This window comes from Anomaloglossus baeobatrachus, chromosome 1 (assembly GCF_048569485.1).
Source record: "Anomaloglossus baeobatrachus isolate aAnoBae1 chromosome 1, aAnoBae1.hap1, whole genome shotgun sequence".
NCBI lineage: Eukaryota > Metazoa > Chordata > Amphibia > Anura > Aromobatidae > Anomaloglossus > Anomaloglossus baeobatrachus.
This window is the reverse complement of record NC_134353.1, coordinates 365,120,462-365,147,770: the sequence shown is the minus strand read 5'-3', so window position 1 is coordinate 365,147,770 and position 27,309 is coordinate 365,120,462. Positions and strand designations below refer to the sequence as shown.

Genomic DNA, 27,309 nt, shown 5'->3' with positions numbered 1-27,309 from the left:
CAGGCCCACGTGGTCACGGTAGGCGCTGCTTCAGCCTGCTCGTGCCCCCGATGACCCGCTCCACCGCAGCATCCTCATTCCCCGCAGCCATGCCCTACATTCAGACCATTAGACGCACCTGCCACTTTCCCCCAACATTTGGGGGGAAAAAGTGCGTCTTATGGTCCGAACAATACGGTAAATATGCAGTAAACATGCCCAGAAAAAGTTTCTTTGGCTGAAAACTTTTTGGCTAGGCTCAGTTGGGCACTGTTTAACCCCTTCCCCACCCATCCTGTTTTCACCTTCCTGACCAAGCCAATTTTCCAATTCTGCCCAGTATCACTATCACAGGTTCGCATAATACAGTAGAAGAAGAAATCGGGTGTATGCCTTGCTAATACTCCAATGCAAAATATAATATAATTTTCCTTTCTTTGTACAGGTCGACGCGTTTCAGAGACATTTACCTCCATCGGGACATAAAAGGAACAGTAACAGATACTGTTCCTTTTATGTCCTGTTGAAGGAGACGGATGTCTTTGAAATGCGTCGACCTGTACAAATAAAGGAATATTATATTAATTTGGATTGGAGTATTAGCGCGGCATACACCTGATTTCTTCTTCTACTGTATTATACGGTCTACACCTCGGGGTTGCAGATGATACCACCATTACATGTGCTTCATAGGGGTTGTGACTCTCACAACCTGAAAAGATGAGTGTACCTTAACCCTTGCGAGGCTTGATTTCTCTACCGGGTAAGACCCTATTGTGCTTCCTTTTTCCACAGTATTATTATCTGGACTATGATAGGTTCATCAGACCCAGATGATTCCGAGACTGTTTTTTCATGACATATTATACTTCAAGCTAGTAGTAAATTTAGGATGATATTGTTTGTGGAAAAAAATAAAATCAGAAATTTGGCAACAATTTAGGAAAATGTAGCAATTTTCAAATTTAGATTTTTTTTTATGCCCTTAAACGAAAGAGCTATGTCACACTAAAAATTAATAAATCACATTTCTTAAATGTCTACTTTACATAAGCACCATTTTTTAATCATTTTTCCTTTGTTAGTAAGTTAGGAGTTTATCAGCAATTTCTAATTTTTCCAATCAAATTTACAAAACCATTTTTTTAGGGACCTCATCACATTGAAACTGAGTTTGAGGGGCCTAGGTAACAAATAATACCCTAAAGTGACATCATTCTAAAAATGTACCATTCAAAATCTGCCCAAAATTACATCCAAGAGGTTTATTTAGTCTTCAGGTGCTTCATAGGAACTAAATCAATGTAGAAGGAAAACATGAAAAATTTACTTTTTCCACAAAAATGTTACTTTAACCCTACATTTTGAATTTTCACAAGGGTAACAGGAAACATTGCACCACACAATTTGTTGTGCAATTTATCCTGAGTATACGGATACCCCTATATGTGGTAGACAGCACTATTTTGTCTGGCACAGATTGCGGATGCCAGGTCCAATTTGAAGATCACTGACATATCAAAACAGCAGAAACGCCCCACAAGTGAAACCATTTTGGAAACTACACCCATCAAGAAATTCATTTAGGCATGAAGTGAGCAATTTTCACCCTTAGGTGATTCATGGAATTATATTAAGTTGGGCCGTGATTTTAAAAAAGTTTGCTTTTTCCACTAAAATGTTGTTTTGGCCTGAAAGTTTTAATTTTCAAAAAAGGTAAAAAGGAAAAAATGGACAGTAGAATTTGTTACACAATTACTTCAGAGTTCCCCAATACCCCACATGTAATCGATAACTACTTATGAGGCACAGTGCAAAGCTCAGAAGGGAAGGAGAGCTATTGTAGAGTTTAGATTTACCGTAGGTGGAATGGTTTGGGGGGTGCTAATTTTAATTTTTGCCTAGCGACGTTAGATCAAAGTATGATTTTGGGATGTGCGATTCATGTCTTTTTTTCCAGTTGTGCTACTTTGCATTCTATCCCCCTCTGTTTTTTCCTTGGATCAGCACTCCTCCCATTTGGCACAGGCGTTTTTAAGTAGCAGGAGACTGCAAAGAGGGATTGTGCCATTTTTGCTCCCAGTTCACACACTGGGAGCTTGCGGAAAGTGAGTGTACAGCTCCTTTCACAGAGTGCTGGTACTGTGTGTCGGCCATTGTTGTGGTGGTTTTGTGTCGGTGGGTCAGTATGGCCTACAGTCATGGGGACTCTGCCTTGCAGCATGGGTGTTATGAGGCATCAGGTCACCTGCCCTGTTGGTGCAGTGTCGTCGTTGAAGCGGTTGGTGCACGGTGCCGCACTTTTGAGGCATAGATTAGGGACCCACTCAGAGGTTCACCGTGACATGGCAGTGGGCTTCATACATTTTGAACAGAACTAAGAACCTCATGTTCAGGTATTTAATTTAACACGCAGGGAGGAGAGCCCCCTGCGAGTAAGACGCTCTGCTACACTGCGCTATTATATCTATACAGAACAGCAATCTGATTTTTCAATAGATCTCATGGTGATTTTGACTCTGTCACCATCATAAAGGCATATTGCGACTCAAGAATCTATTGCGTTTGATGAAGACCTAAATATAGGGGTTGAAACATTACAAATTGGATTTTTTTGTGATTGCCCGTATAATAAAGTCCTTATATTCATTTTGGTGTGCCAAGTTTTTTCTTCATGTCCCTGTACGGTCAGTCTTGGCCATTACACAGTAGATAACAGGGACAAATATATAAGATTGTGGAAATTATTATTATTTCAAGATCTATTAATTAAAATCAACTTATTAAATGGGGAAAACCCTTTAAAGAGGAGGCAGGCTTATATGAAATCTGCAGCATTGTGTGCTTGTCTGCAGTGGGGCTAGGTTTGATGTTGCCTGTTATTTCAGGAATTATTTTGGTGTAGAAAACAGACAAGAATGCTGACATTTTTTCCACATGAACAGATAAATCCCTTGTGTGGACTAGCATACAGATTTATAGTGACCAGTGTGCTGTCCACCGCGCACATGCACAGCACACTTATTCGAAAATATGGCTATTTATTAAAGGGCTTGTCTTAATATTATAAATTGTTAAAATTGCAAAGTGTGAAAAAAAAACAAGCAACTTTGCAATTTAACTCCTATTAAAAAAATCTTCGCTGTTCTCAAGAATAGAGTTATTTTAAAGCCTATTTTGTACTGCTCGCTGTCGAGATAATTAGCCATATCTGCAGTCTATCAGTGATGGCTGGCCTTCTAGGCAAGGAGTATAGTGCTTGTAAGCTCTCGGACAAAGCTTGTAAGCACTGATGTGCACCAAGCTGAATCCAGCCAGCTTTGGTATCCCAGTACTGCTCTGATGCTACTGAGTGGACAGTTCTGTTCAGCGGTACAACTAAGATTGCACCTATGGTCGAACTTTCAATCAATCACCCACCTAGCACGAAGGTGGGGAGTAATGCGCTCCTGAAGAACTAGAATGAGACAAACCCTTTTACACTGAAGTTAGAAAACAGTGCAAATGCAGGCGAAGATCTACAGACAGTCCAAAGTGTGCCAGATATATTAGGAGGAGTGTGCCTTTAAATAAATTTGTCTCAATTCGCATCAGCATTTTTTTTTCCACTGCTGTGTGAAACACCAGTCTTATTCAATTTAAGTATCTTATTAAGGCTGCAGAAAAGCTATAGGGAATATCAAATCCCAAAATAGTACAGGAGAAGTGATTCTACTAGTAATAATAGGTTGAAGATTTTCACCTTACTCAGTTTCATATTACATCGCCTTGGTGTGTTTCAAATAGTGGGCATGCTTTGGTCTATAATAAGTAGATTTTTGGTACCCACTGTAAAATCTGTTTCTCGTTAGTCTTCATTGGAAGACACAGAACCATTGGACAGTCTGCTGCCACCTGGACAATAGGATAAAGAGTTGCACACCAGTCACAATGTATAGGGGAATAATGAAAAGCATAACTGCTATATGAATACTAGACTGAAAAATACAATGGACTATCTGAAATAAGTGAAAAACATGAAAATGGTATCTGCATAACTGCTATGAAAAATAGAAATGAGAGATATTTAGCCATTGTATTGATCAATGCAAAGGAGCCCCAAAACCAAACGCCAAGGTAATCTCTATTTTTATTTTTGGGGTCCCTAACCTATGTGTAACCTCACCTGCAGTTAAAAAACTTGCTCTGTATGGGAAGCAAGGGACCAAGCTATATATGTGTGAAATAAGAGACATGGCTATGGGTGGGGCAGGGTTCTCAGACAAAAAGTGCATACTAACTAAAGAATGTATGTCTGGAACACCAATGGTGTGAACAGGGTGCAAGACTCAAAAATATACAACTAAACAATAGGATAAAGAGTTGCACACCAGTCACAATGTATAGGGGAATAATGAAAAGCATAACTGCTATATGAATACTAGACTGAAAAATACAATGGACTATCTGAAATAAGTGAAAAACATGAAAATGGTATCTGCATAACTGCTATGAAAAATAGAAATGAGAGATATTTAGCCATTGGGGCTCCTTTGCATTGATCAATACAATGGCTAAATATCTCTCATTTCTATTTTTCATAGCAGTTATGCAGATACCATTTTCATGTTTTTCACTTATTTCAGATAGTCCATTGTATTTTTCAGTCTAGTATTCATATAGCAGTTATGCTTTTCATTATTCCCCTATACATTGTGACTGGTGTGCAACTCTTTATCCTATTGTTTAGTTGTATATTTTTGAGTCTTGCACCCTGTTCACACCATTGGTGTTCCAGACATACATTCTTTAGTTAGTATGCACTTTTTGTCTGAGAACCCTGCCCCACCCATAGCCATGTCTCTTATTTCACACATATATAGCTTGGTCCCTTGCTTCCCATACAGAGCAAGTTTTTTAACTGCAGGTGAGGTTACACATAGGTTAGGGACCCCAAAAATAGAGATTACCTTGGCGTTTGGTTTTGGGGCTCCTTTGCATTGATCAATACAATGGCTAAATATCTCTCATTTCTATTTTTCATAGCAGTTATGCAGATACCATTTTCATGTTTTTCACTTATTTCAGATAGTCCATTGTATTTTTCAGTCTAGTATTCATATAGCAGTTATGCTTTTCATTATTCCCCTATACATTGTGACTGGTGTGCAACTCTTTATCCTATTGTTTAGTTGTATATTTTTGAGTCTTGCACCCTGTTCACACCATTGGTGTTCCAGACATTCATTCTTTAGTTAGTATGCACTTTTTGTCTGAGAACCCTGCCCCACCCATAGCCATGTCTCTTATTTCACACATATATAGCTTGGTCCCTTGCTTCCCATACAGAGCAAGTTTTTTAACTGCAGGTGAGGTTACACATAGGTTAGGGACCCCAAAAATAGAGATTACCTTGGCGTTTGGTTTTGGGGCTCCTTTGCATTGATCAATACAATGGCTAAATATCTCTCATTTCTATTTTTCATAGCAGTTATGCAGATACCATTTTCATGTTTTTCACTTATTTCAGATAGTCCATTGTATTTTTCAGTCTAGTATTCATATAGCAGTTATGCTTTTCATTATTCCCCTATACATTGTGACTGGTGTGCAACTCTTTATCCTATTGTTTAGTTGTATATTTTTGAGTCTTGCACCCTGTTCACACCATTGGTGTTCCAGACATACATTCTTTAGTTAGTATGCACTTTTTGTCTGAGAACCCTGCCCCACCCATAGCCATGTCTCTTATTTCACACATATATAGCTTGGTCCCTTGCTTCCCATACAGAGCAAGTTTTTTAACTGCAGGTGAGGTTACACATAGGTTAGGGACCCCAAAAATAGAGATTACCTTGGCGTTTGGTTTTGGGGCTCCTTTGCATTGATCAATACAATGGCTAAATATCTCTCATTTCTATTTTTCATAGCAGTTATGCAGATACCATTTTCATGTTTTTCACTTATTTCAGATAGTCCATTGTATTTTTCAGTCTAGTATTCATATAGCAGTTATGCTTTTCATTATTCCCCTATACATTGTGACTGGTGTGCAACTCTTTATCCTATTGTTTAGTTGTATATTTTTGAGTCTTGCACCCTGTTCATACCATTGGTGTTCCAGACATACATTCTTTAGTTAGTATGCACTTTTTGTCTGAGAACCCTGCCCCACCCATAGCCATGTCTCTTATTTCACACATATATAGCTTGGTCCCTTGCTTCCCATACAGAGCAAGTTTTTTAACTGCAGGTGAGGTTACACATAGGTTAGGGACCCCAAAAATAGAGATTACCTTGGCGTTTGGTTTTGGGGCTCCTTTGCATTGATCAATACAATGGCTAAATATCTCTCATTTCTATTTTTCATAGCAGTTATGCAGATACCATTTTCATGTTTTTCACTTATTTCAGATAGTCCATTGTATTTTTCAGTCTAGTATTCATATAGCAGTTATGCTTTTCATTATTCCCCTATACATTGTGACTGGTGTGCAACTCTTTATCCTATTGTTTAGTTGTATATTTTTGAGTCTTGCATCCTGTTCACACCATTGGTGTTCCAGACATACATTCTTTAGTTAGTATGCACTTTTTGTCTGAGAACCCTGCCCCACCCATAGCCATGTCTCTTATTTCACACATATATAGCTTGGTCCCTTGCTTCCCATACAGAGCAAGTTTTTTAACTGCAGGTGAGGTTACACATAGGTTAGGGACCCCAAAAATAGAGATTACCTTGGCGTTTGGTTTTGGGGCTCCTTTGCATTGATCAATACAATGGCTAAATATCTCTCATTTCTATTTTTCATAGCAGTTATGCAGATACCATTTTCATGTTTTTCACTTATTTCAGATAGTCCATTGTATTTTTCAGTCTAGTATTCATATAGCAGTTATGCTTTTCATTATTCCCCTATACATTGTGACTGGTGTGCAACTCTTTATCCTATTGTTTAGTTGTATATTTTTGAGTCTTGCACCCTGTTCACACCATTGGTGCTGCCACCTGGAGGCTGACATTGATGCCTGGCCTGGTGGTAACCGTCCGCCACAGTTAATTGAGAAAGCAGTAGGAGAAGTAATAGTCAAATAAATAAAGCATAAAAGAAGTTACAATAAAACAGAACACCAAAAAAAGAAGAACAATGTAAATACACATCCAACCGAGCACCCAGCGGAGGGAGCTGTGTCCCCCAATGAAGACTAGAGAGAAACATTATGGTAAGCATCAAAAGTCTACTTTTCTCGGTTGCTTTATTAGGGGACACAGAACCATGGGATGCCCTAAAGCTGTCTCAGGAGTGGGAAAAGAAAAAAAAGTAAATATTCTGTTGAAATCACAGAACTTACTGGTGAGGCTCAAGAGGAGGTTTGAGATACTTCTACTAGCAGAATCTTCCTGCCGAAGCTTCATCTGCTGAGGCAAAGGTGTGAAGCCTGTAAAATTTCAAAAGAGTATGTACTTATGCCCAGGTAGCTGCCTTAAGGCCATGTCTCACTAAGCAACATCTCTAGAAACATCGCTGCTGAGGCACGATTTTTGTGACGCAACAGCGATGTTGCTAGCGATGTTGCTGTGTGTGACATCCAGCAACAACCTGGCCCCTGCTGTGAGGTTGCCGGTTGTTGCTGAATGTCCTGGACCATTTTTTAGTTGTTGCTCTCCCGCTGTGAAGCACACATCGCTGTATGTGACAGCAAGAGAGCAACAACTGAATGTGCAGGGAGCAGGGAGCCGACTTCTGCGGACGCTGTAACCAAGGTAAATATCGGGTAACCAAGAAGCCCTTTCCTTGGTTACCCGATATTTACCTTCGTTACCAGCGTCCGCCGCTCTCACGCTGTCAGTGCCGGCTCCCTGCACACGTAGCCAGAGTACACATCGGGTAATTAACCCGATGTGTACTCTGGCTAGGAGTGCAGGGACCCAGCGCTAAACGGTGTGCGCTGGTAACCAAGGTAAATATCGGGTTGGTTACCCGATATTTACCTTAGTTACCAGGCGCAGCATCGCTTCCACGCGTGGCTGCTGGCTGGGGGCTGGTCACTGGTTGCTGGTGAGATGTGCCTGTTTGACAGCTCACCAGCAACCCGTGTATCGACGCTCCAGCGATCCCTGCCAGGTCAGGTTGCTGGTGGGATCGCTGGAGCGTCACTTTAGCTGGTGTCACACATAACGACGACGACAACGACGTCGCTGCTACGTCACCATTTTCTGTGACGTTGCAGCGACGTCCCGTCGCTGTCGCTGTGTGTGACATCCAGCAACGACCTGGCCCCTGCTGTGAGGTCGCCGGTCGTTGCTGAATGTCCAGCTTCATTTTTTGGTCGTCACTCTCCCGCTGTGACACACACATCGCTGTGTGTGACAGCGAGAGAGCGACGAAATGAAGCGATCAGGAGCCGGCACTGGCAGCTGCGGTAAGCTGTAACCAGCGTAAACATCGGGTAACCAAGGGAAGACCTTTCCCTGGTTACCCGATGTTTACGCTGGTTACCAGCCTCCGCTCTTGCTGCCAGTGCCGGCTCCTGCACTGTGACATGTGGCTGCAGTACGCATCGGGTAATTAACCCGATGTATACTGTAGCAAGGAGAGCAAGGAGCCAGCGCTAAGCAGTGCGCGCGGCTCCCTGCTCTCTGCACTGTGACATGTAGCTGCAGCACACATCGGGTTAATTAACCCGATGTGTGCTGCAGGAGAGCAAGGAGCCAGCGCTAAGCGCGGCTCCCTGCTCTCTGAACATGTAGCACAGCGACCTTATGATCGCTGCTTCTGCTGTGTTTGACAGCTAAGCAGCGATCATAACAGCGACTTACAAGGTCGCTGTTACGTCACCGAAAATGGTGACGTAACAGCGACGTCGTTGTCGCTGTCGTTTAGTGTGACACCAGCTTTAGTGTGACGGTACCTTTACAGAGCTGAAGGGCCAAAACCTGATTATAAAATCACCCAGGAAGCTCCCACCGCCAGCACAGAATGAGCCCTGATGATAAATGGGGAAACCATGCTTATCAATCAAGCCTGAACAATGGTTGCTTTAATCCAGTGAGAAACCGTTGCCTTGGAAGCAGCCCGACAGGCAGAACAAATAAGGAATCGGACAGCCTAAGGGAGCAGTGGCTGACAATAATGTAGGGCCCTCACCACATCCAGACTATACAGTCTTTTCAGATGAGATGGAGTGTGGCACAAAGAAGGTAAAACAATGTTCTCATTAAGGTGAAAAGAAGAAACGACTTAGGGGAGGAACGTTGGAACCAGCCATAGCACAACCTTATTTTGATGAAGAACAAGGTAGAGTGCGCGGCAAGAAAGCGCCACAAACTCCAAAACCATTCCAATGGAGGTAATGGCTGTAATGATACCCACCTTTTGGGACATTAGAAGCAATGGAATATCTCTGATGGGTTTGAAGGGGGAAAACTGAAGAACCTCCAGAACCATAAGATCCCAGGAACTAGAGGGTGGCCAATAAGAAAGCCTGATATGAACCACTCCATGGAGAAAAGTCTTGCTCTATGGCTTTGCGGTCAAATTCATTTGAAACAAAATAGCCTTTAAGGGAGTTAAACTGCAAAAAGGAAAGTAGTGCTGGCAAAGAAAAATACATCTGCGCAGTAACAATAAACTCACACCAGTGACAGTTTGCTCTCCAAAAATATCCCAATCTCTGATGATCCCCTGATGCACCATCAAATCCATTGAATGGGGAGAACATGGTATCACAACAAACATGCCAAGAGAGGGCTTCCCACCAAAACTCTCTGCTCAGTCAAGGAGGGCATTAATCACAATATATTATATATATTATATATATCAGCATAAAATTCAATCCTTTATTAGTAATAATCTAAAAAGAAGAACACAAGTTCCTTTAGATCATGAAACAACAGCTCACAAAGCCATCACCATGTGTGATTGGTTACATAAATACCCGGTCAATTATTCAGCAGACCGTGCTGTATTCAGGTATACATAGTGGTGGCCACTAGGTCAAACAAAATTAGGAAAAATAAACACAACAAACAAAACAAAAAGTGGTAATGCCAAGGTCAAAGGACAATGGTCCAATTTGATAGAAAAACTTAGCATAAAAAATTAATTTACCTAAAAAAATGTTATTGTTTCACACTAATGCTGACAATGGTCAGACACAAGAATAAATTAACATATATTGAGGCATATAAAAAAGGAATGGTCTCACCACATCCTTTCACAAAAGGGCAAGCAGTCTCTCCTTCGGAATTCTGGGTTCAGTATGCTGGTTCAGCATTCACTCTCCCTATCCAACCATAAGGCCAAAAATAACAAAACTTCCTGCCGCCCCAGACTCCCGTCCTGACAAGGACGGACCACATCTAATATTGCGATTGAGTGTGAAACAATAACATTTTTTTAGGTATATTAATTTTTTATGCTAAGTTTTTCTATCAAATTGGACCATTGCCCTTTGACCTTAGCATTACCACTTTTTTGTTTTGTTTGTGGTGTTTATTTTTCCTAATTTTGTTTGACCTAGTGGCCACCACTATGTATACCTGAATGCAGCACGGTCTGCTGAATAATTGACCGGGTATTTATGTAACCAATCACACATGGTGATGGATTTGTGAGCTGTTGTTTCATGATCTAGAAGAACTTGTGTTCTTCTTTTTAGATTATTACTAATAAAGGATTGAATTTTATGCTGATATTTACATATTTGATACTGGGATTGCTGTATTACATTAATCAGAGATGCAGCAGAGAGACCAAAGTAATCCTGAGAGCTGCAGAGTTTCCAAGCACAGACTGCAGTATGTGTCCATTCGACCACAATAAGCCACACACACCATAAGCCCCACACACCTGGCCTTTATGGAGAAGTGGCTAGGAAAAAAAGACTTTACTTACAGTCAAAAACTGGAAGGCTCATTTTGATTTTGCCAAAAGAAATCTGGGAGACTCCTCAAATGTATGGAGGAAGGGGCTATGGTCAGATAAGACTAAAATTTAACTTTTTGACCACCATGGTAAATGATATGTCTGGTGCCAAATCAACACAGTTCATCACCACACAAACACCATCCCCACGGTGAAGCATCATACTGTGGGGATGTTGTTCGGCAAGAGGGACAGGTAAAATAGTTTCAGATGAAGTGAAGATGGATGGTGTGAAACACAGGGATATTCCTGTGCAAAACCTCTTTCAATCTGTCAGTGATTTGAGACTAGAACAAAGGTTCCTCTTCCAAGACAATTACTCAAAGCATACTGCTAAAGCAACACTTGAGTGGTTTAAGGAGAGATGTGCAAAAATCCCAGTGGCAAGATGTGGAATAAAAAAACTGAAAAGACAAGGAGCACAAATAAAGTCTTACTCAGAAAAAAAAGGAAGGTTAAAGTAAGTTGCAAGGTTTCACCTTGAGTAATTGTGAGAGTCACAACTACTACTGACGTATGTAAATGGCCGCTGCAGTATCCCAGGAGAAGATGATATAGGGAAAAAAAATGCTCTGCCGCTGAAAAAAAAGGATGGTGAATTGGTAATTTTTTACTTGTCAACATGTTTCTGAGAATCAATCTCCTTCATCAGGACAACAAAAAAAAAAACAAAACTACATCGCTCAATGTGATTTTTCATCCTGATGAAGGAGATTGATTCTCAAACGTGTTAACAGATAAAAAATTATCAATTTACCATCCTTGGATCAGTGGATTTTTAGCAGCAGAACTTTTTTTTCCCTTTCATCCTCCCACTCAGAGTGCCAAGATTTGGAAAGTTCATAGAAATCTATCCAAAGCGACTTTCAGCTGTAATTGCAGCAAAAGAAGGCTCTACAATAGTACTGAATTTAAGGGGTGAATAGTTATGCACACTGAATTTTCAGTTATTTTGTCTTATTTATTGTTTGTATCACAATAAAAAGAAAACCAAACGTTTACAGTTGTAGGTGCCTTAATCATAGTCTGAATAACAGACGACAAAAGACACACTCTCTTCCAAAACCATTGCAATCCCCTGAGCAGGCATCTGCAAGGAGGAATGAGTACAAGCAACACAAAAGGGTATAGACTGGCAGGTAGAAAACTTGCTACCACATGCAGCACATGCATAATAAGTGACCAGTGCCAGCTGGGTCGGAGGGTGTGCCATGATTCTCTCTTGACTGAGATATCAGAGAGACAGAGGGAGCAGGAACAGTGAGGAATAAAGAAGACTGGCAGTGAGCAGTGAAGGACCGCCACAGAGGAGCAGCAAATATCAGCCCCAAGTAGAAACAGCCATACCCAGCTCACAGTACACTAAGAGCCCTTGTGATGTGAATAAGACTTCACAGCAGACTCCACAGTGAAGACATAGAGGTAAGCAATCCAAATTCCAGGAACCAGCTAAGGCACATACTCAAAAATGGAGCCACCGCTGGAAGAGGCGGGAACCGAAGGTGCTAGATGAAGGGCACCTGTCCAGGAAATCCTCGTGTGCCAGGCAGCCGTCGCACTGATCGATCAAGCATGACTATGGGGCTGATGGCCGGAAAACGCCCCCACCCGGGAGTGAAGCCGCAGCCACCAAAACCTGGAGGGAAGTGAAGTCCATGAAACATTATAGCAAAAGAGCCTCATTTGTCATGCGAATCGCTCTCCGCTTCCACCGAAATGCGCCAACGCCACAATCCCCAGCAGCAAGGGACTTCGCTCTCTCTCCTTGGCAGAAATGGGCAGACAGCAGGAACATAGGAAAAAAAGTTCAGAAAGGAGAGCTGTCCTGAAGACAAACAATCTTCTGCTTTATGCACATGTAAACTGACAAGAGCACTGGCAAACGGACCACAGCACCATATCTGAATCCGGCATAGTACCTTTTTCCAGCTAAACAGATGTGACATGATACAGACTAAACGGCACAGACTGTACTCTCCGTCACCATGTAGGTGAAACAGAGTGCGCAATTACACTCTTACCCAGAAACTCTTAAAAAAAAAATAAATTAAAAAATGGTTAACCTAAAATCTAAGACTGGTCTGAAACAGACCCTGACCCTGCCTCCAACTGACACAGAAAAAAATGAGGACGCCAATTACCAGTAGGCAGGTTATAGTCTGCTGAGGGGAAGGGAGTACATTTTTTATGCAATGTAATATCAGTGTCAGCCTCCAGGTGGCAGCAGATTATCCCATAGTTCTGTGTCCCCCTATGAAGCGACTGAGAAATGAAGTTATTATTATTTATTATTATAGCGCTATCAATTCCATGGCGCTTTACATGTGAAAGGGGTATACATAATAGGGACAAGTACAATAATTATAAACAATACAAGACACAGACAGGTACAGGAGGATAGAGGTACCTGCCTGTGAGGGCTCACAGTCTACAAGGGAGAGGTGAGGATACAGAAGGTTAGGGTAGAGCTGATTGTGCGGTGCTGTATCAGACTGAGGGTTACGGCAGGTTGTAGGCTTTTCGGAAGAGGTGGGTCTTCAGGTTCCTTTTGAAACTTGTCAAGGTAGGCGAGAGTCTGATGTGTTGTGTCAGAGCATTCCAGAGTATGGGGAAGGCACGGGAGAAATCTTGGATGCGATGGTGGGAAGAGGAGATGAGAGGGGAGTAGAGAAGGAGATCTTGTAAAGATCGAATGTTACGTGCAGGTAAGTACCGAGAGACTAGGTCAGAGATGTAGGGAGGAGACAGGTTGTGGATGGCTTTATAGGTCATGGTTAGGTGGGCAATGGGAAGCTAGTGAAGGGATTGGCAGAGAGGAGAGGTCGGGGAGTAGCGGTGGGACAGGTGGATTAGCCGGGCAGCATAGTTTAGAATAGATTGTAGGGGTGCGAGATTGTTAGAAGGGAGGCCACAGAGCAGGAGGTTGCAATAACCCAGGCGGGAGATAATAAGGGCATGTACTAGGGTTTTTGCAGCTTCTTGGGAAAGGAATGTACGGATCCGGGAAATATTTTTGAGTTGGAGGCAGCAGGAGGTGAAGAGGGCTTGGATGTGTGGCTTGAAAGAGAGATCAGAGTCTAGGATTACTCCCAGGCAGCGAGCACGTGGCACTGGGGAAAGTGAGCAGCCATTGACATTGATGGATATATCAGGTGGGGGTGTTGAGTGATGAGGAGGAAAGACAATGAATTCTGTTTTGTCCATGTTCAATTTTAAGAATCAAGCAGAAAAAAAGGATGAAGTAGCAGACAGACATTGTGGGATTCTTGTTAGTAGAAAGGTGATGTCAGGTCCAGAGAGGTAGATCTGTGTGTCATCAGCGTAAAGATGATACTGAAAGCCGTGGACTCTGAGCTGTCCCAGGCCGAAGATGTAAAAGGAGAACAGCAGGGGTCCAAGAACTGAACCCTGGGGGGACACCGACAGATAGGGGGCGAGATGAGGAAGTGGTGTGAAGGTGGGAGACGCTGAAAGTTCGGTTGGTTAAGTATGAGGAGATCCAAGATAGGGCCACGTCTGTCATTGGGATCATCCCTTCTAAGCTCTCTATATGTTCATGCAGGTCATAGCAAGCTGAATAAAATGATAACTTGATATCAGTGATCCGATATCTTGCTCTCAAAGAATCCACATTTTTCTTACATGTAAATGAGCTGTTAAGATGTATGGACAGGACTTTGCTCTCCCTGAGAATTTGTTTCCAGAGCTTATTTTCAATAAAATAAGAGTTACCACTGTGAAACATATAATGACTGACAGTATGCTCTCTTGATCTTCATGTCTCACACTTGTAATGCCCTCTTTCATTTACAATAAGCTCTGGATACAGATTCTCAGGCAGATCTGTGTCCGGCTCATAGATCTTAACAGCTCATTTATATACAAGAAAAGAAGGGAATTTTGTTTACTTACCGTAAATTCCTTTTCTTCTAGCTCCAATTGGGAGACCTAGACAATTGGGTGTATAGCTACTGCCTCCGGAGGACACACAAAGTATTACACTTAAAAGTGTAAAGCCCCTCCCCTCTGCTATACACCCTCCCGTGCATCACGGGCTCCTCAGTTTTGGTGCAAAAGCAGGAAGGAAGAAACTTATAAATTGGTCTAAGGTAAATTCAATCCGAAGGATGTTCGGAGAACTGAAACCATAACCAAGAACAATTCAATCTGAACAACATGTGTACACAAAGAAACAACAGCCCGAAGGGAACAGGGGCGGGTGCTGGGTCTCCCAATTGGAGCTAGAAGAAAAGGAATTTACGGTAAGTAAACAAAATTCCCTTCTTCTTTGTCGCTCCATTGGGAGACCCAGACAATTGGGACGTCCAAAAGCAGTCCCTGGGTGGGTAAAAGAATACCTCGGTAAAAGAGCCGTAAAACGGCTCCTTCCTACAGGTGGACAACCGCCGCCTGAAGGACTCGCCTACCTAAGCTGGCATCTGCCGAAGCGTAGGTATGCACTAGATAGTGCTTTGTGAAAGTGTGCAGACTCGACCAGGTAGTCGCCTGACACACCTGCTGAGCCGTAGCCTGGTGCAGCAATGCCCAGGACGCACCCACGGCTCTGGCAGAATGGGCCTCCAGCCCTGAAGGGACCGGAAGCCCAGCAGAACGGTAGGCTTCAAGAATTGGTTCCTTGATCCACTGAGCCAAGTTGACTTGGAAGCCTGCGACCCTTTACGCTGGCCAGCGACAAGGACAAAGAGCGCATCCGAGTGGCGCAGGTGCGCCGTACGAGAAATGTAGAGTCTGAGTGCTCTCACCAGACCTAACAAGTGCAAATCCTTTTCACATCGGTGAACTGGAGGAGGACAAAAAAAGAAGGTAAGAAGATATCCTGATTGAGATGAAAAGAGGATACCACCTTCGGGAGAAATTCCGGAACCGGACGCAGAACCACCTTGTCCTGGTGAAACACCAGGAAGGGGGGCTTTGCATGACAGTGCTGCTATGTCAGACACTCTGCGGAGTGACGTGACTGCCACTAGGAAGACCACCTTCTGCGAAAAGCGTGAAAGAGAAATATCCCTCATTGGCTCGAAGGGTGGTTCCTGAAGAGCCGGTATCACCCTGTTCCGATCCCAGGGTTCTAGCCGACGCTTGGAAGGAGGGACTATGTGGCAAACCCCCTGCAGGAACGTGCGTGCCTGAGGAAGCCTGGCTAGACGCTTTTGAAAAAACACAGAAAGCGCCGAAATTTGTCCCTTAAGGGAATCGAGAGACCACCCCTTTTCCATTCCGGATTGAAGGAAGGACAGAAAAGTGGGCAAGGCGAATGGCCAGAGTAAAACCCTGATCAGAGCACCAGGATAAGAAGATCTTCCACGTCCTGTGGTAGATCTTGGCGGACGTTGGTTTCCTGGCCTGTCTCATAGTGGTAATGACCTCTTGAGATAACCCTGAAGACGCTAGGATCCAGGAATCAAAGGCTACGCAGTCAGGTTGAGGGCCGCAGAATTCAGATGGAAAAACGGCCCTTGAGATAGCAAGTCTGGCCGGCCTGGTAGTGTCCACGGTTGGCCTACCGTGAGATGCCACAGATCCGGGTACCACGACCTCCTCGGCCAGTCTGGAGCGACGAGGATGGCGCGGCGGCAGTCGGATCTGATCTTGCGTAACACTCTGGGCAGCATCGCCAGAGGAGGAAATACGTAAGGCAGTGGAAACTGCGACCAATCTGGTCTTGAGAACGTGCCATGAATGCCGGGACCTTGTTGTTGTGCCGGGACGCCAATAGGTCGACGTTCGGCTTCACCCAGCGGCAACAAATCTCTTGAAACACCTCCGGGTGAAGAGACCATTCCCCTGCGTCCATGCCCGGCGACTGAGAAAGACTGCTTCCCAGTTTTCTACGCCCGGGATGTGAACTGCGGAGATGGTGGAGGCTGTGGCTTCCACCGACAGCAGAATCCGCCGGACTTCCTGGAAGGCTTGCCGACTGCTTGTGCCGCCTTGGTGGTTGATGTATGCCACCGCCGTGGCGATGTCCAACTGAAATCGGATCTGCCTGCATTCCAGCCATGGCTGGAACGCTTTTAGGGCTAGATACACTGCCCTCACCTTCGGAACATTGATCTGGAGGGAGGACTCTGTTGAGTCCATGTACCCCTGAGCCCTGTGGCGGGGGAAGACTCCCTGACAGACTCGCGTCAGCCGTGACCACAGCCCAGGTTGGGGGCAGGAAGGATTTTTCCTTCGATAAGAAGTGAGAAGAAGCCACCACTGAAGGGATGCCTTGGCTGCCCGAGAAGGAGCAACGTTCCTGTCGAGGGACGTCGATTTGCTGTCCCATTTGCGGAGAAAGTCCCATTGAAGTGGGCGCAGATGAATCTGCGCAAACTGAGCTGCCTCCATTGCTGCCACCAACTTCTCTAGGAAGTGTATGAGGCGCCTCAAAGGGGGTGACTGGGCTCGAAGGAGCAATTGCACCCCTGTCTGTAGTGACCACTGTATGTCCAGCGGAAGCTTCACTATCGCTGAGAGAGTATGAAACTCCATGCTGAGATATGTCAGTGATTGGGCCGGTGTCAATCTTGACTTTGGTAAATTGATGATCCACCCGAATCTCTGGAGAGTCTCTAGAGCAATGTTCGGGCTGTGTTGGCATGCCACCCGAGAGGGAGCCTTGACCAGCAGATAGTCTAAGTAAAGGATCACCGAGTGTCCCTGAGAGTGTAGGACCGCTACCACCGTTGTCATGACCTTGGTGAAGGCCCGTGGGGCTGTCGCCAGGCCGAGAGTTAGTGCCACGAACTGAAGGTGTTCGTCCCCTATGGCGAAGCGCAGGAAGCGCTGAAATTCTGGTACAATCGGCACGTGGAGATAAGCATCCCTGATGTCGATTGATGCTAGGAGGCCTCCTTGGGCCATCAAAGGCGATGGCAAAGCGGAGAGATTCCATCCGGAACCGTCAGGTTCTCTGTCCGTTGAGCAGTGTGAAGTCCAGAACGGGGTGGAGTGATCCGTCCTATCTGGTGTTCACCGCCTGGAAATGCATCGGCTCGCTCGGGGGACGGAGATGCTCTGAAGCAACGAGTCGGAGGACGAGAACTGAGCTCTATCCTGTGACCGTAAGACAGAATGTCTCCTACATCGGTCTTGGACACGTGGGGACCACTCCCCTGACCTGGACCGCCATACAGAAAAGGTTCTCTGTGCACGGCGGAGGATGAAAATACCACCGCCTGAGACGTCAAAGACGCTAAATGCGGAGCAGACCGCATTAATCTGAGACAGAGCAGCTGAGATAGCATGGAGTGCCCGCCCCTGCAAAGGCTGGTGCAACGGACGCGCCTATGGGTTCATAGATGGATCTCATTAGGAGTTCTATCTGTCTGTCCGTGGCATTCTTGAGCGTGGACCCGTCAGCCACTGCTACTACTGATCTAGCCGCCAGTCAAGAGACTGGAGGGCACCTTATGACACTGAGCCCAAACCTTAACAACGTCAGAGGGGAAGGGACCACGTGTGTTATAAGGCGTTCAGTAAAACGCTTGTCCGGGAAGGTGTGCTTCTGTACAGTATCTGTGAAGCCTTTAGAGCCACGTCCGGACAGAGTCCTGGGTTGCGACCTCCGCCCCATCCTCTAGAGGGTCCTCAAGCTGAGGCCCTTGAAGAAGTCGGGGAAGATTCCAAGCAAGGCTGCTTAGCCGGACTGGGACTGCAGTTCGTGCTGGAGTACCCCACGTCATAACTAGAGGCCACCCCAGGAACACGCTTCGTCGCAGACCGATAGAGGCCTGGGGCGATCCCGCAGTGCCCGGGGCCTGTGTAAGGGACCGGTCTGGACTGCAAACACCTAGTCTCTTAGCCGACCATTTGTCCATAGCCTGAGACATGGATAGTGAAAATGACTCAGAGTTTCTCAGCAAAAGCTGCAACTCTGTCCCTGCCGCCTGGACAGGTAACGCCGGCGGAGTTCAACCAGTGCCCCCGGCTCCGGCTGAGCGAGTGCCACATGGCCCGAGCAATGTCACAGCGATCACTGAGGATACATATGTACAGCCGAACTGTGAAACTGCATACAAAAATATATATCCATATATACATTTCATCACTCTAGGGGGCCCAGCATCAAGAAGAAGCCCCCTGGCGTACCGACCCTGAAGCAGTATGTGCTGCTTAAAACATGGCTGTCGGCGTATACAGTGGAGGGGGGAGCCGTGGGCGTAACCCCAAAAGTGCGGGAATCTGGTGCCCTGAGTGAAAACGTGAGGGGGGCGGAGGACAGCCAAGTGTGCTCCAGCCCTCACTGTTAGCCTCCGACTGACCGTCCCGCCCTTCCCCCTGACTGTCAGGGCCAGGGGCGGGAGTTAAAGGCGCTAGGCCGCAAAAGCCGGGAGCTAAAGTTAAACACCGCGGCCGGCCGGCAGGCGCGGTTGGCGCGGTAGTACCGTATCAACCAGCAGTCACTGCCCAATCTGCCAAGGTGCACCATGCACCGTCCCCAAGGGGACACGGAGTACCTCTGCGCCGCAGAGAGCTTAGTGAGGGTGATGGAGGACAGTGAAGTGTGCTCCGGCCCTCACTGTCGGCGTCAGCCCGACTGTCCCGCCCTTCCCCCTGACTGGCAGGTCCGGGGGCGGGAGATTAATGCACTAGGCCGCGAAAGCCGGGTGCTAAAGTTAAACACCGCGGCCGGCCGGCAGGCACGGTCGGCGCGGTAGTACCGTACCAACCCAGCAGTCACTGCCCAATCTGCCAAGGTGCTCCATGCACCGTCCCCACGGGGACACTGAGTACCTCTGCGCCGCGGAGTGCATAGTGAGGGTGATGGAGGACAGCGAAGTGTGCTCCAGCTCTGACTGTCGGCGTTAGACCGACCGTCCCGCCCTTCCCCCTGACTGGCAGGGCCGTGGGCGGGAGTGAAAAGGCACTAGGCCGCAAAAGCCGGGGACTAAAGTTATAAACCGCGGCCGGCAGGCAGGTGCGGTAGTCCCGGCGTCATACGAATCACCTCGGGCGCTGCAGCGTCTGAGGCCAAGGTGCTCTATGCACCGTCCCCAAGGGGACACAGAGTACCTGTAGATGCAGGGCCCTGTCCCTGATGATACTCCGTCTCCGTCCGGCAGAATCCCACAGGGGCTGCGGATGGAGGCCGGTCCCAGTGCCTGGATGACCGGATAGGATCCCACTTCGCCCAGAGCCCATAAGGGATGGGGAAGGAAAACAGCATGTGGCTCCTGCCTGTGTACCCGCAATGGGTACCTCAACCTTAACAACACCGCCGACTCAGTGGGGTGAGAAGGGAGCATGCTGGGGGCCCTGTTATGGGCCCTCTTTTCTTCCATCCGATCTAGTCAGCAGCTGCTGCTGACCAAATTGTGGAGCTTGCGTGGATGTGTGCCTCCTTCGCACAAAGCATAAAAACTGAGGAGCCCGTGATGCACGGGAGGGTGTATAGCAGAGGGGAGGGGCTTTACACTTTTAAGTGTAATACTTTGTGTGTCCTCCGGAGGCAGTAGCTATACACCCAATTGTCTGGGTCTCCCAATGGAGCGACAAAGAAATGTGGAATTATTTGGAATAAAACATTGAATTGCAGATATCGCGGTATCATTTTATTCAACTTTCTATGACCTACATGCCCATATTGATGGCTTACAAGGGTTGATCCTACTGACAGATTCCCTTTAAATGGAAAACTTGATTGCCTAACAATCTCAGGCTGCATAAAATACTGTACAAATGGAGAAGCATAATCCTAGTTACAGACTCCCTTTCAAAAATAAAGATGAGAAATTCCAAAATGACGACATAAAATAATAGCATACCATACTGGTTATCTAGATCTTGAAGCAAAGAAATTCCACCAGAACAAAATTCAGGCGTCATATAAATTACTTTAAACTTTCCTCTGTAAAATCAAAAAGCAAAAATTAGATCTGTATTCAAGCAAAAAAAGAACAAAAAAAATTCTCACCACAGCTTAAATTATAGAACTATCAACACAATTGTTTAAAATAGATTAACATATTAATGCGAGGAAGTAGGGAAGTCAGCAGCTAACTGCTGTATAATATCCAATGGGCTGGAGAGTGCTGTGGGAACAGTAAGAGTTAAATGAGGGGTCCCAAGGCCAAAGTAATTTTTGTCTAAATCCCAATCTATTTATTGCTGCAATATTAACTAATTTCTAATATGCTTGAATTAAAAAGTTCCCTCTCCTTCCCCAAGTACACTAACTGCCATGCTATTGTTTTCCCCCTACTTACTCTCTGATGACGCGTCATTCCACATTCAATGTGCATGCTGGCATACTCAAATGACGCATCATCATGGGACAGAGACTGCACTTCACTGCCACAGCATCTACCCCCTCCCTGAATGAAAGCGATGTGCACAATGACATAGTGCTCTCAGTTGTCGGCTCAGATCAGTTGTAACAATCCAGCAGCAGAGCAGAGTCACGTGCAGAAACCAGTGATGTCACTTGTGTGGGTGTCCCTGGCCTCTGCACCCTGGATATTCTGACTCTGTTGCTGACTTATTACTGCTGATGTGAGCCGACAACAAAAAGCGCGCTGTCATGGTGCACATCACGTGGTGGCCAGAAACTAGCCCAGCCCCTGAAAAGAGTGTCACTGATGATGCTTTGTTTCAAAGAGGGGGCAGAGGCTGTGGCAATGACCACAGCCTCTGCCTATGATGATGCTTAGGTCATGTATCTCAGCATGCACTAGGATTCTCAAACTAAGCGTCATCAGAGAAGTAGTTAAAAAAAAACAAAAAACACACAATCGCAGTTAGAATATTTAGGGATGGAGAGAAGTTTTAAATGCAAGTATATTAGAAATTAGATTAGATTACAACACTAGATAGATAAGAAGAAATTTTTAGAAGAAATTAGTCTTGCCTTCAGACCTCTTTAAGGCCTAGGACACACGGCGAGAAAAATGGTGCGAGTGGAATGTGATTAAAAAAAAAAAAACGCAATCCACTCGAACAAATATTACTATATGGGGCAGCACCCATGAGCGATTATTTTCTCAGCCTTAATCGGACCAAGAAAACAGTCGCATCATGCTGCGAGTGCAATGCGAGCTTGTTTCACTCGCACCCATTCAAGTTCTATGGGGCGAGAGGAACATCGCATTGCTCTCACGCTACACCGGTGTAACGCGAGAACAGAGTGATTCTCGCATCAGCCGGCAATGAAGGAGATAGGGAGATAAATCCCTCCCCTCCGCAGCGCCGGCCCTCCCTCAGCAGCTGTGGTCTGATTGCACGATCGGACCACAGTAGCATGACACTCACATGACACTTGGCTCCCACTGTGCTGCGAGCGTGAGCCAAGTGTCATTCGAGGACTCACAGTAATCACCGTGTGGCCTCGGCTTAACTCATGTCCTGAAATGTAACTATTGGACTTGGACAAGTTGTCATACCAGAATGACAGCAAAGAGAAAAAGCAAGTCAATTGCAAACTTGCTTATCTGCATACTGTCTAATGAACTAAATCAATTTAATAACAGGAAATATCCTTTAACTACTTACCCTTTCACTTCAGGCAATATGTTTTTAGACTGTGCAGATCCAAGGAAACAGGCTGGAATATTTGACATCCTAATGATAAAAGAAGAAACATTTGCCATGCTAAGTGATACCATATCTTTAATTTTTAGATCTTATTTTTTTTTATTTACAGAATATCTGTTCTGAAACTTTTTAAATTATTTATTACATCTTTTTAGTTCTCTGAACCTGCAAACATTTGAACAATATACTGCAAATCCTGCTCTTGTCTGTTTGACCACTTAAATGCCTTGGTCGCCAAAGACTGTGCCATCTAAAAGCTTAAACTGCTACATTTAGCTCTAGTACTGATTGCAGCTGTTATAAATGGAATTAAAGAGTATAATATAGCCGATATCAGCCGTATATAACAGACTTAGATCCTGAGTCCTCTTCATACCTTTGCACCGTACATACAGTATAGGGTAGATGTCAGATTAAGAATGATAATATAGTATCAAAAAAAGTAAAATATATTGTATGAGTTTACAGCATAGAACAAATACTTAATGTAATCCTAGAGCATAGCAGGAAGATCTAACGCACACACAATGCAATTGGATACTATGTTGAAAATATTCCAAGAGGGGGGGCGGAGCTAGCCGATGGCACACTGAGACGCTGGAAGAAGGAGCTAACACATACCCGCGGTGAATTCTCACACTTCAAAGGCACTCACCGGGTCCAGGATCAGTAATGGCACGCAGGAGAGGACGGGCGATGAGTGTACAGACTCCAGAGGGGGAAGGTACAGATATCGCCCGCTTTTTCGGGACCTCAGCCTCCCAGCCTGACACCTCTGCTCTCTCCAACATGGCGCCGGCAGACACTGAGGCAGGAGATAACGCTCAGCAAACATGCAAGGGAGCGACCTCACTGCCTCCTCACATAACAGCAGCCAGCTCAGCCATAAACATAGATAAGGCACAGCAGGACACCACAGAAGGGAGTGTTGAAAACCCCCTGTCCCAGCCACAAAATCGACTCCCAGGTGAACTGCAGGCAGAGCAGGGCCCCAGCTCTGTGATACAGCAGACCCCAGCAGCCATGGGAAGCAGATCTGTGACACCCGGAGAGGAGCCTGTAATACCACAACAACAGCACACATCACCTGTAGAACAAAGACTCCCCACCTCCAACACCTCCACCCGCAGAAACAAGGGAGAGAAGAATAAATCAGACCAGACACAGGAACAAGAAGAAGATTGGGATTGGAAAGCACATATCAGATCAATTCCAACCAGGCAGGAAATGGACTCTTTGCTGGGGAAACTAAGGGAATCCCATAAGCAAGACATGGCCTCTATACAATCAGAGATCAAACAAATTGGCTAGCGTGTAGCAGCTACAGAAGAGGTGCAGGAACAGATATTTTCCCATATAGAATCACATCAATAAGTCCTATCAGAGCACATGGCCCAGATACAGGACATTCTGACCCACTTAGACGATATTGAAAACCGACATCGCCGTAATAACTTAAGAATTAGAGGCCTCACAGAAGCAGTGGCACCACCACAGCTAGATGAATGGGCACAAAAATTCTTTACCCGTCTCCTCCAACGCGACCCAGAACAACGCATAGAACTGGACCGCATCCACAGATCCCTATGCCCCAAATCTCCTGATCCGGCCAGACCAAGAGATGTGATATGTCGGGTCCACTTCTATAAAGAAAAGGAGGCCATACTACAAAGATGCAGAGAGAAAGGAGCGGGTACATATAAAGGGACACCTCTGATTGTCCTACCAGACCTAGCACGGAGGACACTGCAACTACGCAAAGCCTTAAGACCACTACTCCAATGCCTCAAAGATAAGGATGTTCCATATCGCTGGGGATATCCGTTCCAGCTCACAGCAAAGAAAAATGGGAAGTCGGCGGTCTTCCGGTCCTTGGGAGACCTCCCCGACTTCCTAGGGACTTTTGAACTGCCTATGATCAGCCTGCCAGATTGGCCAACCCCGGGAGGCCCTGCACCCTTGCCACCAAGAGAGCACTGGCGACAAGTCCAGAACAGAAGGGGTGGAGGATCCCCCCGGGATATACACCGCTAAACATCGCTGACCATCCAAAAAAAAGGACAAAACTTCTTGGAAAACCAGGAGGCGAGATATAAATTGATTGCATTGGACTGCTTACCAGTTTATAGAGCGTCATGTATCAGTATCCTCTCTCCTCACGCTTACTTTCCTACTCCCCCCCCCCTTTTTTTTTTTTCTTTCTTTCTCTCTCTCCCTACTCCCCTCCACTCGCCCCCTCTCCCCTCCCCTTATACCTCTTCCTTCGTATCATTCCCACCTTGCGTCTTCCTCTTCACACACCTTTTATGAGCGCACTACTTCCTACAAACTAACTCTACTCAACCCATCTTCCCCTCCCCTGCACACATACTGACGAAGGACACATGCCCTACACTAATTTCTACCCCCTTCCTCTCCCCCCCTCTTAGACATGCTCTCTACATACACCCCTCCATACGCCTCCTACACTCTGTCCTCCCACTTCACCCCACGTCCTCCCCCCTGGTCCTTTGCCCTACACCACTTCATATTTTATTTTTTATTTATTTATTTATTTATTTTTTTATATTTTTTTTTTATTGTCTCATTCAATCTGTTGCTCCCCCCCCTCTCCCTTCCTCATTCCTCCCCCTTTCATTCTTTACATCTGGATCTGATACTGAGCTCTGGTTTAATGGCATTTTATATTGAGTTGATAGCCTCGTGTTCTACTCCCGATGTGCGATCCATACCGAAAACACACCAAGTAATTGGGGGTGTGGGGGAGGGGAATGGAAAAGTGATTAATCACTACTAGACTGTATACGTTGATTGTTATTCATATTACTTGTGGGCGTTCGCCGCGGAGGGGAGTTCCTGAAAGACCGTAGGCTTTCCCGCACCTCTATTAGGGACGTGGCAGAGTGCCACATTAGACAATAGTCTACCAGTAGATACCTAAGATCAGTAGGCACCCTAGTCCTACTTAGCTTATCTAATTTTACCTTTCACCACTATCTTATCTCTGCTCTCTCTCTTCTCTCCTTGGTTTTCCCTATACCCTGCCTACCCTTTTCTGTGATGTCGCACCTCACCTTTTGCACTTACAATACTAAAGGCTTAAATAAACCCGAAAAGAGAAGTCAGATCCTATATCGCCTGCACAGGAAGGGAGTTAAAATAACCCTATTTCAAGAGACACACTTCATAGCCTCCAACACTCCCAACTGTAAAACCAAGAATTACCCGACATGGTTCCATGGCCCACACCCCAACAACAAGGCATGTGGGATTTCCATTGCTTTTCACAAGACATTCCAGCCAACAGTTCTCGACACGCTCACTAACCCGGAGGGACGCTGGCTATTTCTTAAAATATCTTTCCTGAATAATACTTATACAATCGCTAACATCTATTTCCCAAATCAGGACCAGGTATCCTTTGGAGTGGAGACTCTGGAGAAGCTGGCAGAGTTTGCGGGTGGCACCTGTATCATCTTGGGAGGAGACTTCAACCTTGTGTTGGATCCAGCCATGGATTCGTCCTCTGGTAGGTCTGCAATCCCCTCCTCGGCACTACGCAGATTAAAACGAGAACTAACATCCCTTAAACTAGTCGATCTTTGGAGGGTCTTACATCCCGGAGTCAGAGACTACAGTTTTCATTCCACAGTTCATAATAGCTACACCAGACTAGACCACATTTTCATATCCCACGACCTGCTAGACAAATCCCCGGGTTGTTCAATGGATGTTTTTCTCTGGTCGGACCACGCACCAGTATATGGGGAAATTGGGGTGAGAGATATGGGGGGGTGGGCCACACATGGAGACTGAACAACAACCTGCTCAAGAATGAGCAATGCCTGGAGGATATTCATAAAACCATTGCAAACTTCAAAATAGATCATATGGCAGATCCCACACCTGCCCCGGTCAAATGGGAAGCGTTGAAATGTATGATCAGGGGGGTCTGCATATCCCATGGATCCAGAATTAAAAAAGAAAGTGCAAGGGAACGAAAAGAACTGTTAGCACAACTAGGCCATAAAGAAACGATAAACAAAACCAAATCCAGTGACACCATTAAAACGGAAATTTCTACTATCCGCCACCAAATATTATCTATCCTTGACCGAAAATCACTGTGTATCAGAGATAAATTTCGTAGGAATATCTTTGAGTTTGGAGATAAAAGTGGACGATTGTTAGCCAGGACCCTTCACCCCAGACAGGCACAAACCCCAATACTCGCGTTAAACTCACAGACAGGAACCCAGATACATTCCACCCCTGACATATTAGAAGAATTCAGAAACTACTATACAAAACTTTATAACATCCCATCCCCACATGCCCCATCACCTGATGCGAGACATCGCGACATTTGGGAATACTTAAACAAATATGCCCCAGACCCCCTTGAAGATGCGGTAGCTGAAGACATAGACGAGGATTTCTCAGACACAGAGCTAAGCGATGCCATTAAAACCCTTAAAGTGGGTAAAAGCCCTGGTCCTGATGGGTTCACCCCCCGGTTCTACAAAATATGTGGAGGGGCCTGCAGCCCTATAATGCTGAAAGCCTTCAATTCCATAACCAATACATGCCAGTTCCCTAAACAGACACTCCAAGCACGAATAACTGTAATCCCCAAGCCTGGCAGGGACCCACTGACCTGCTCTAATTACAGACCTATCTCACTAATAAATGTGGATATTAAATTGTACTCTAAAATGATAGCCCTGAGACTAGGCCCCCTCATACCCAAACTAATCCACAAAGACCAGGTGGGATTTGTCCCAGGGAGGGAGGCACGGGACAACACTATTAGAACCCTGTCCCTGGTGGCCCAGGCACGTCAGCGTCAAATCCCAATGTGCCTCTTGACAGTCGATGCCGAAAA

At 45.5% G+C, this 27,309-nt stretch overlaps 1 protein-coding gene across 2 annotated transcripts in view; it reads right to left on the bottom strand.

The window, feature by feature from the left end:
• Positions 1–27,309, bottom strand: part of WRN (WRN RecQ like helicase) — a 345,122-nt gene that overhangs the window by 161,912 nt on the left and 155,901 nt on the right. For both annotated transcript variants that reach the window (XM_075352466.1, XM_075352467.1), the window contains 2 exons: positions 22,383–22,451; positions 20,660–20,742 (listed from right to left, as the gene is read on the bottom strand). In XM_075352466.1, coding sequence (XP_075208581.1) covers positions 20,660–20,742; positions 22,383–22,451 — 152 coding nt within the window. The remainder of the gene's footprint in view (positions 1–20,659; positions 20,743–22,382; positions 22,452–27,309) is intronic.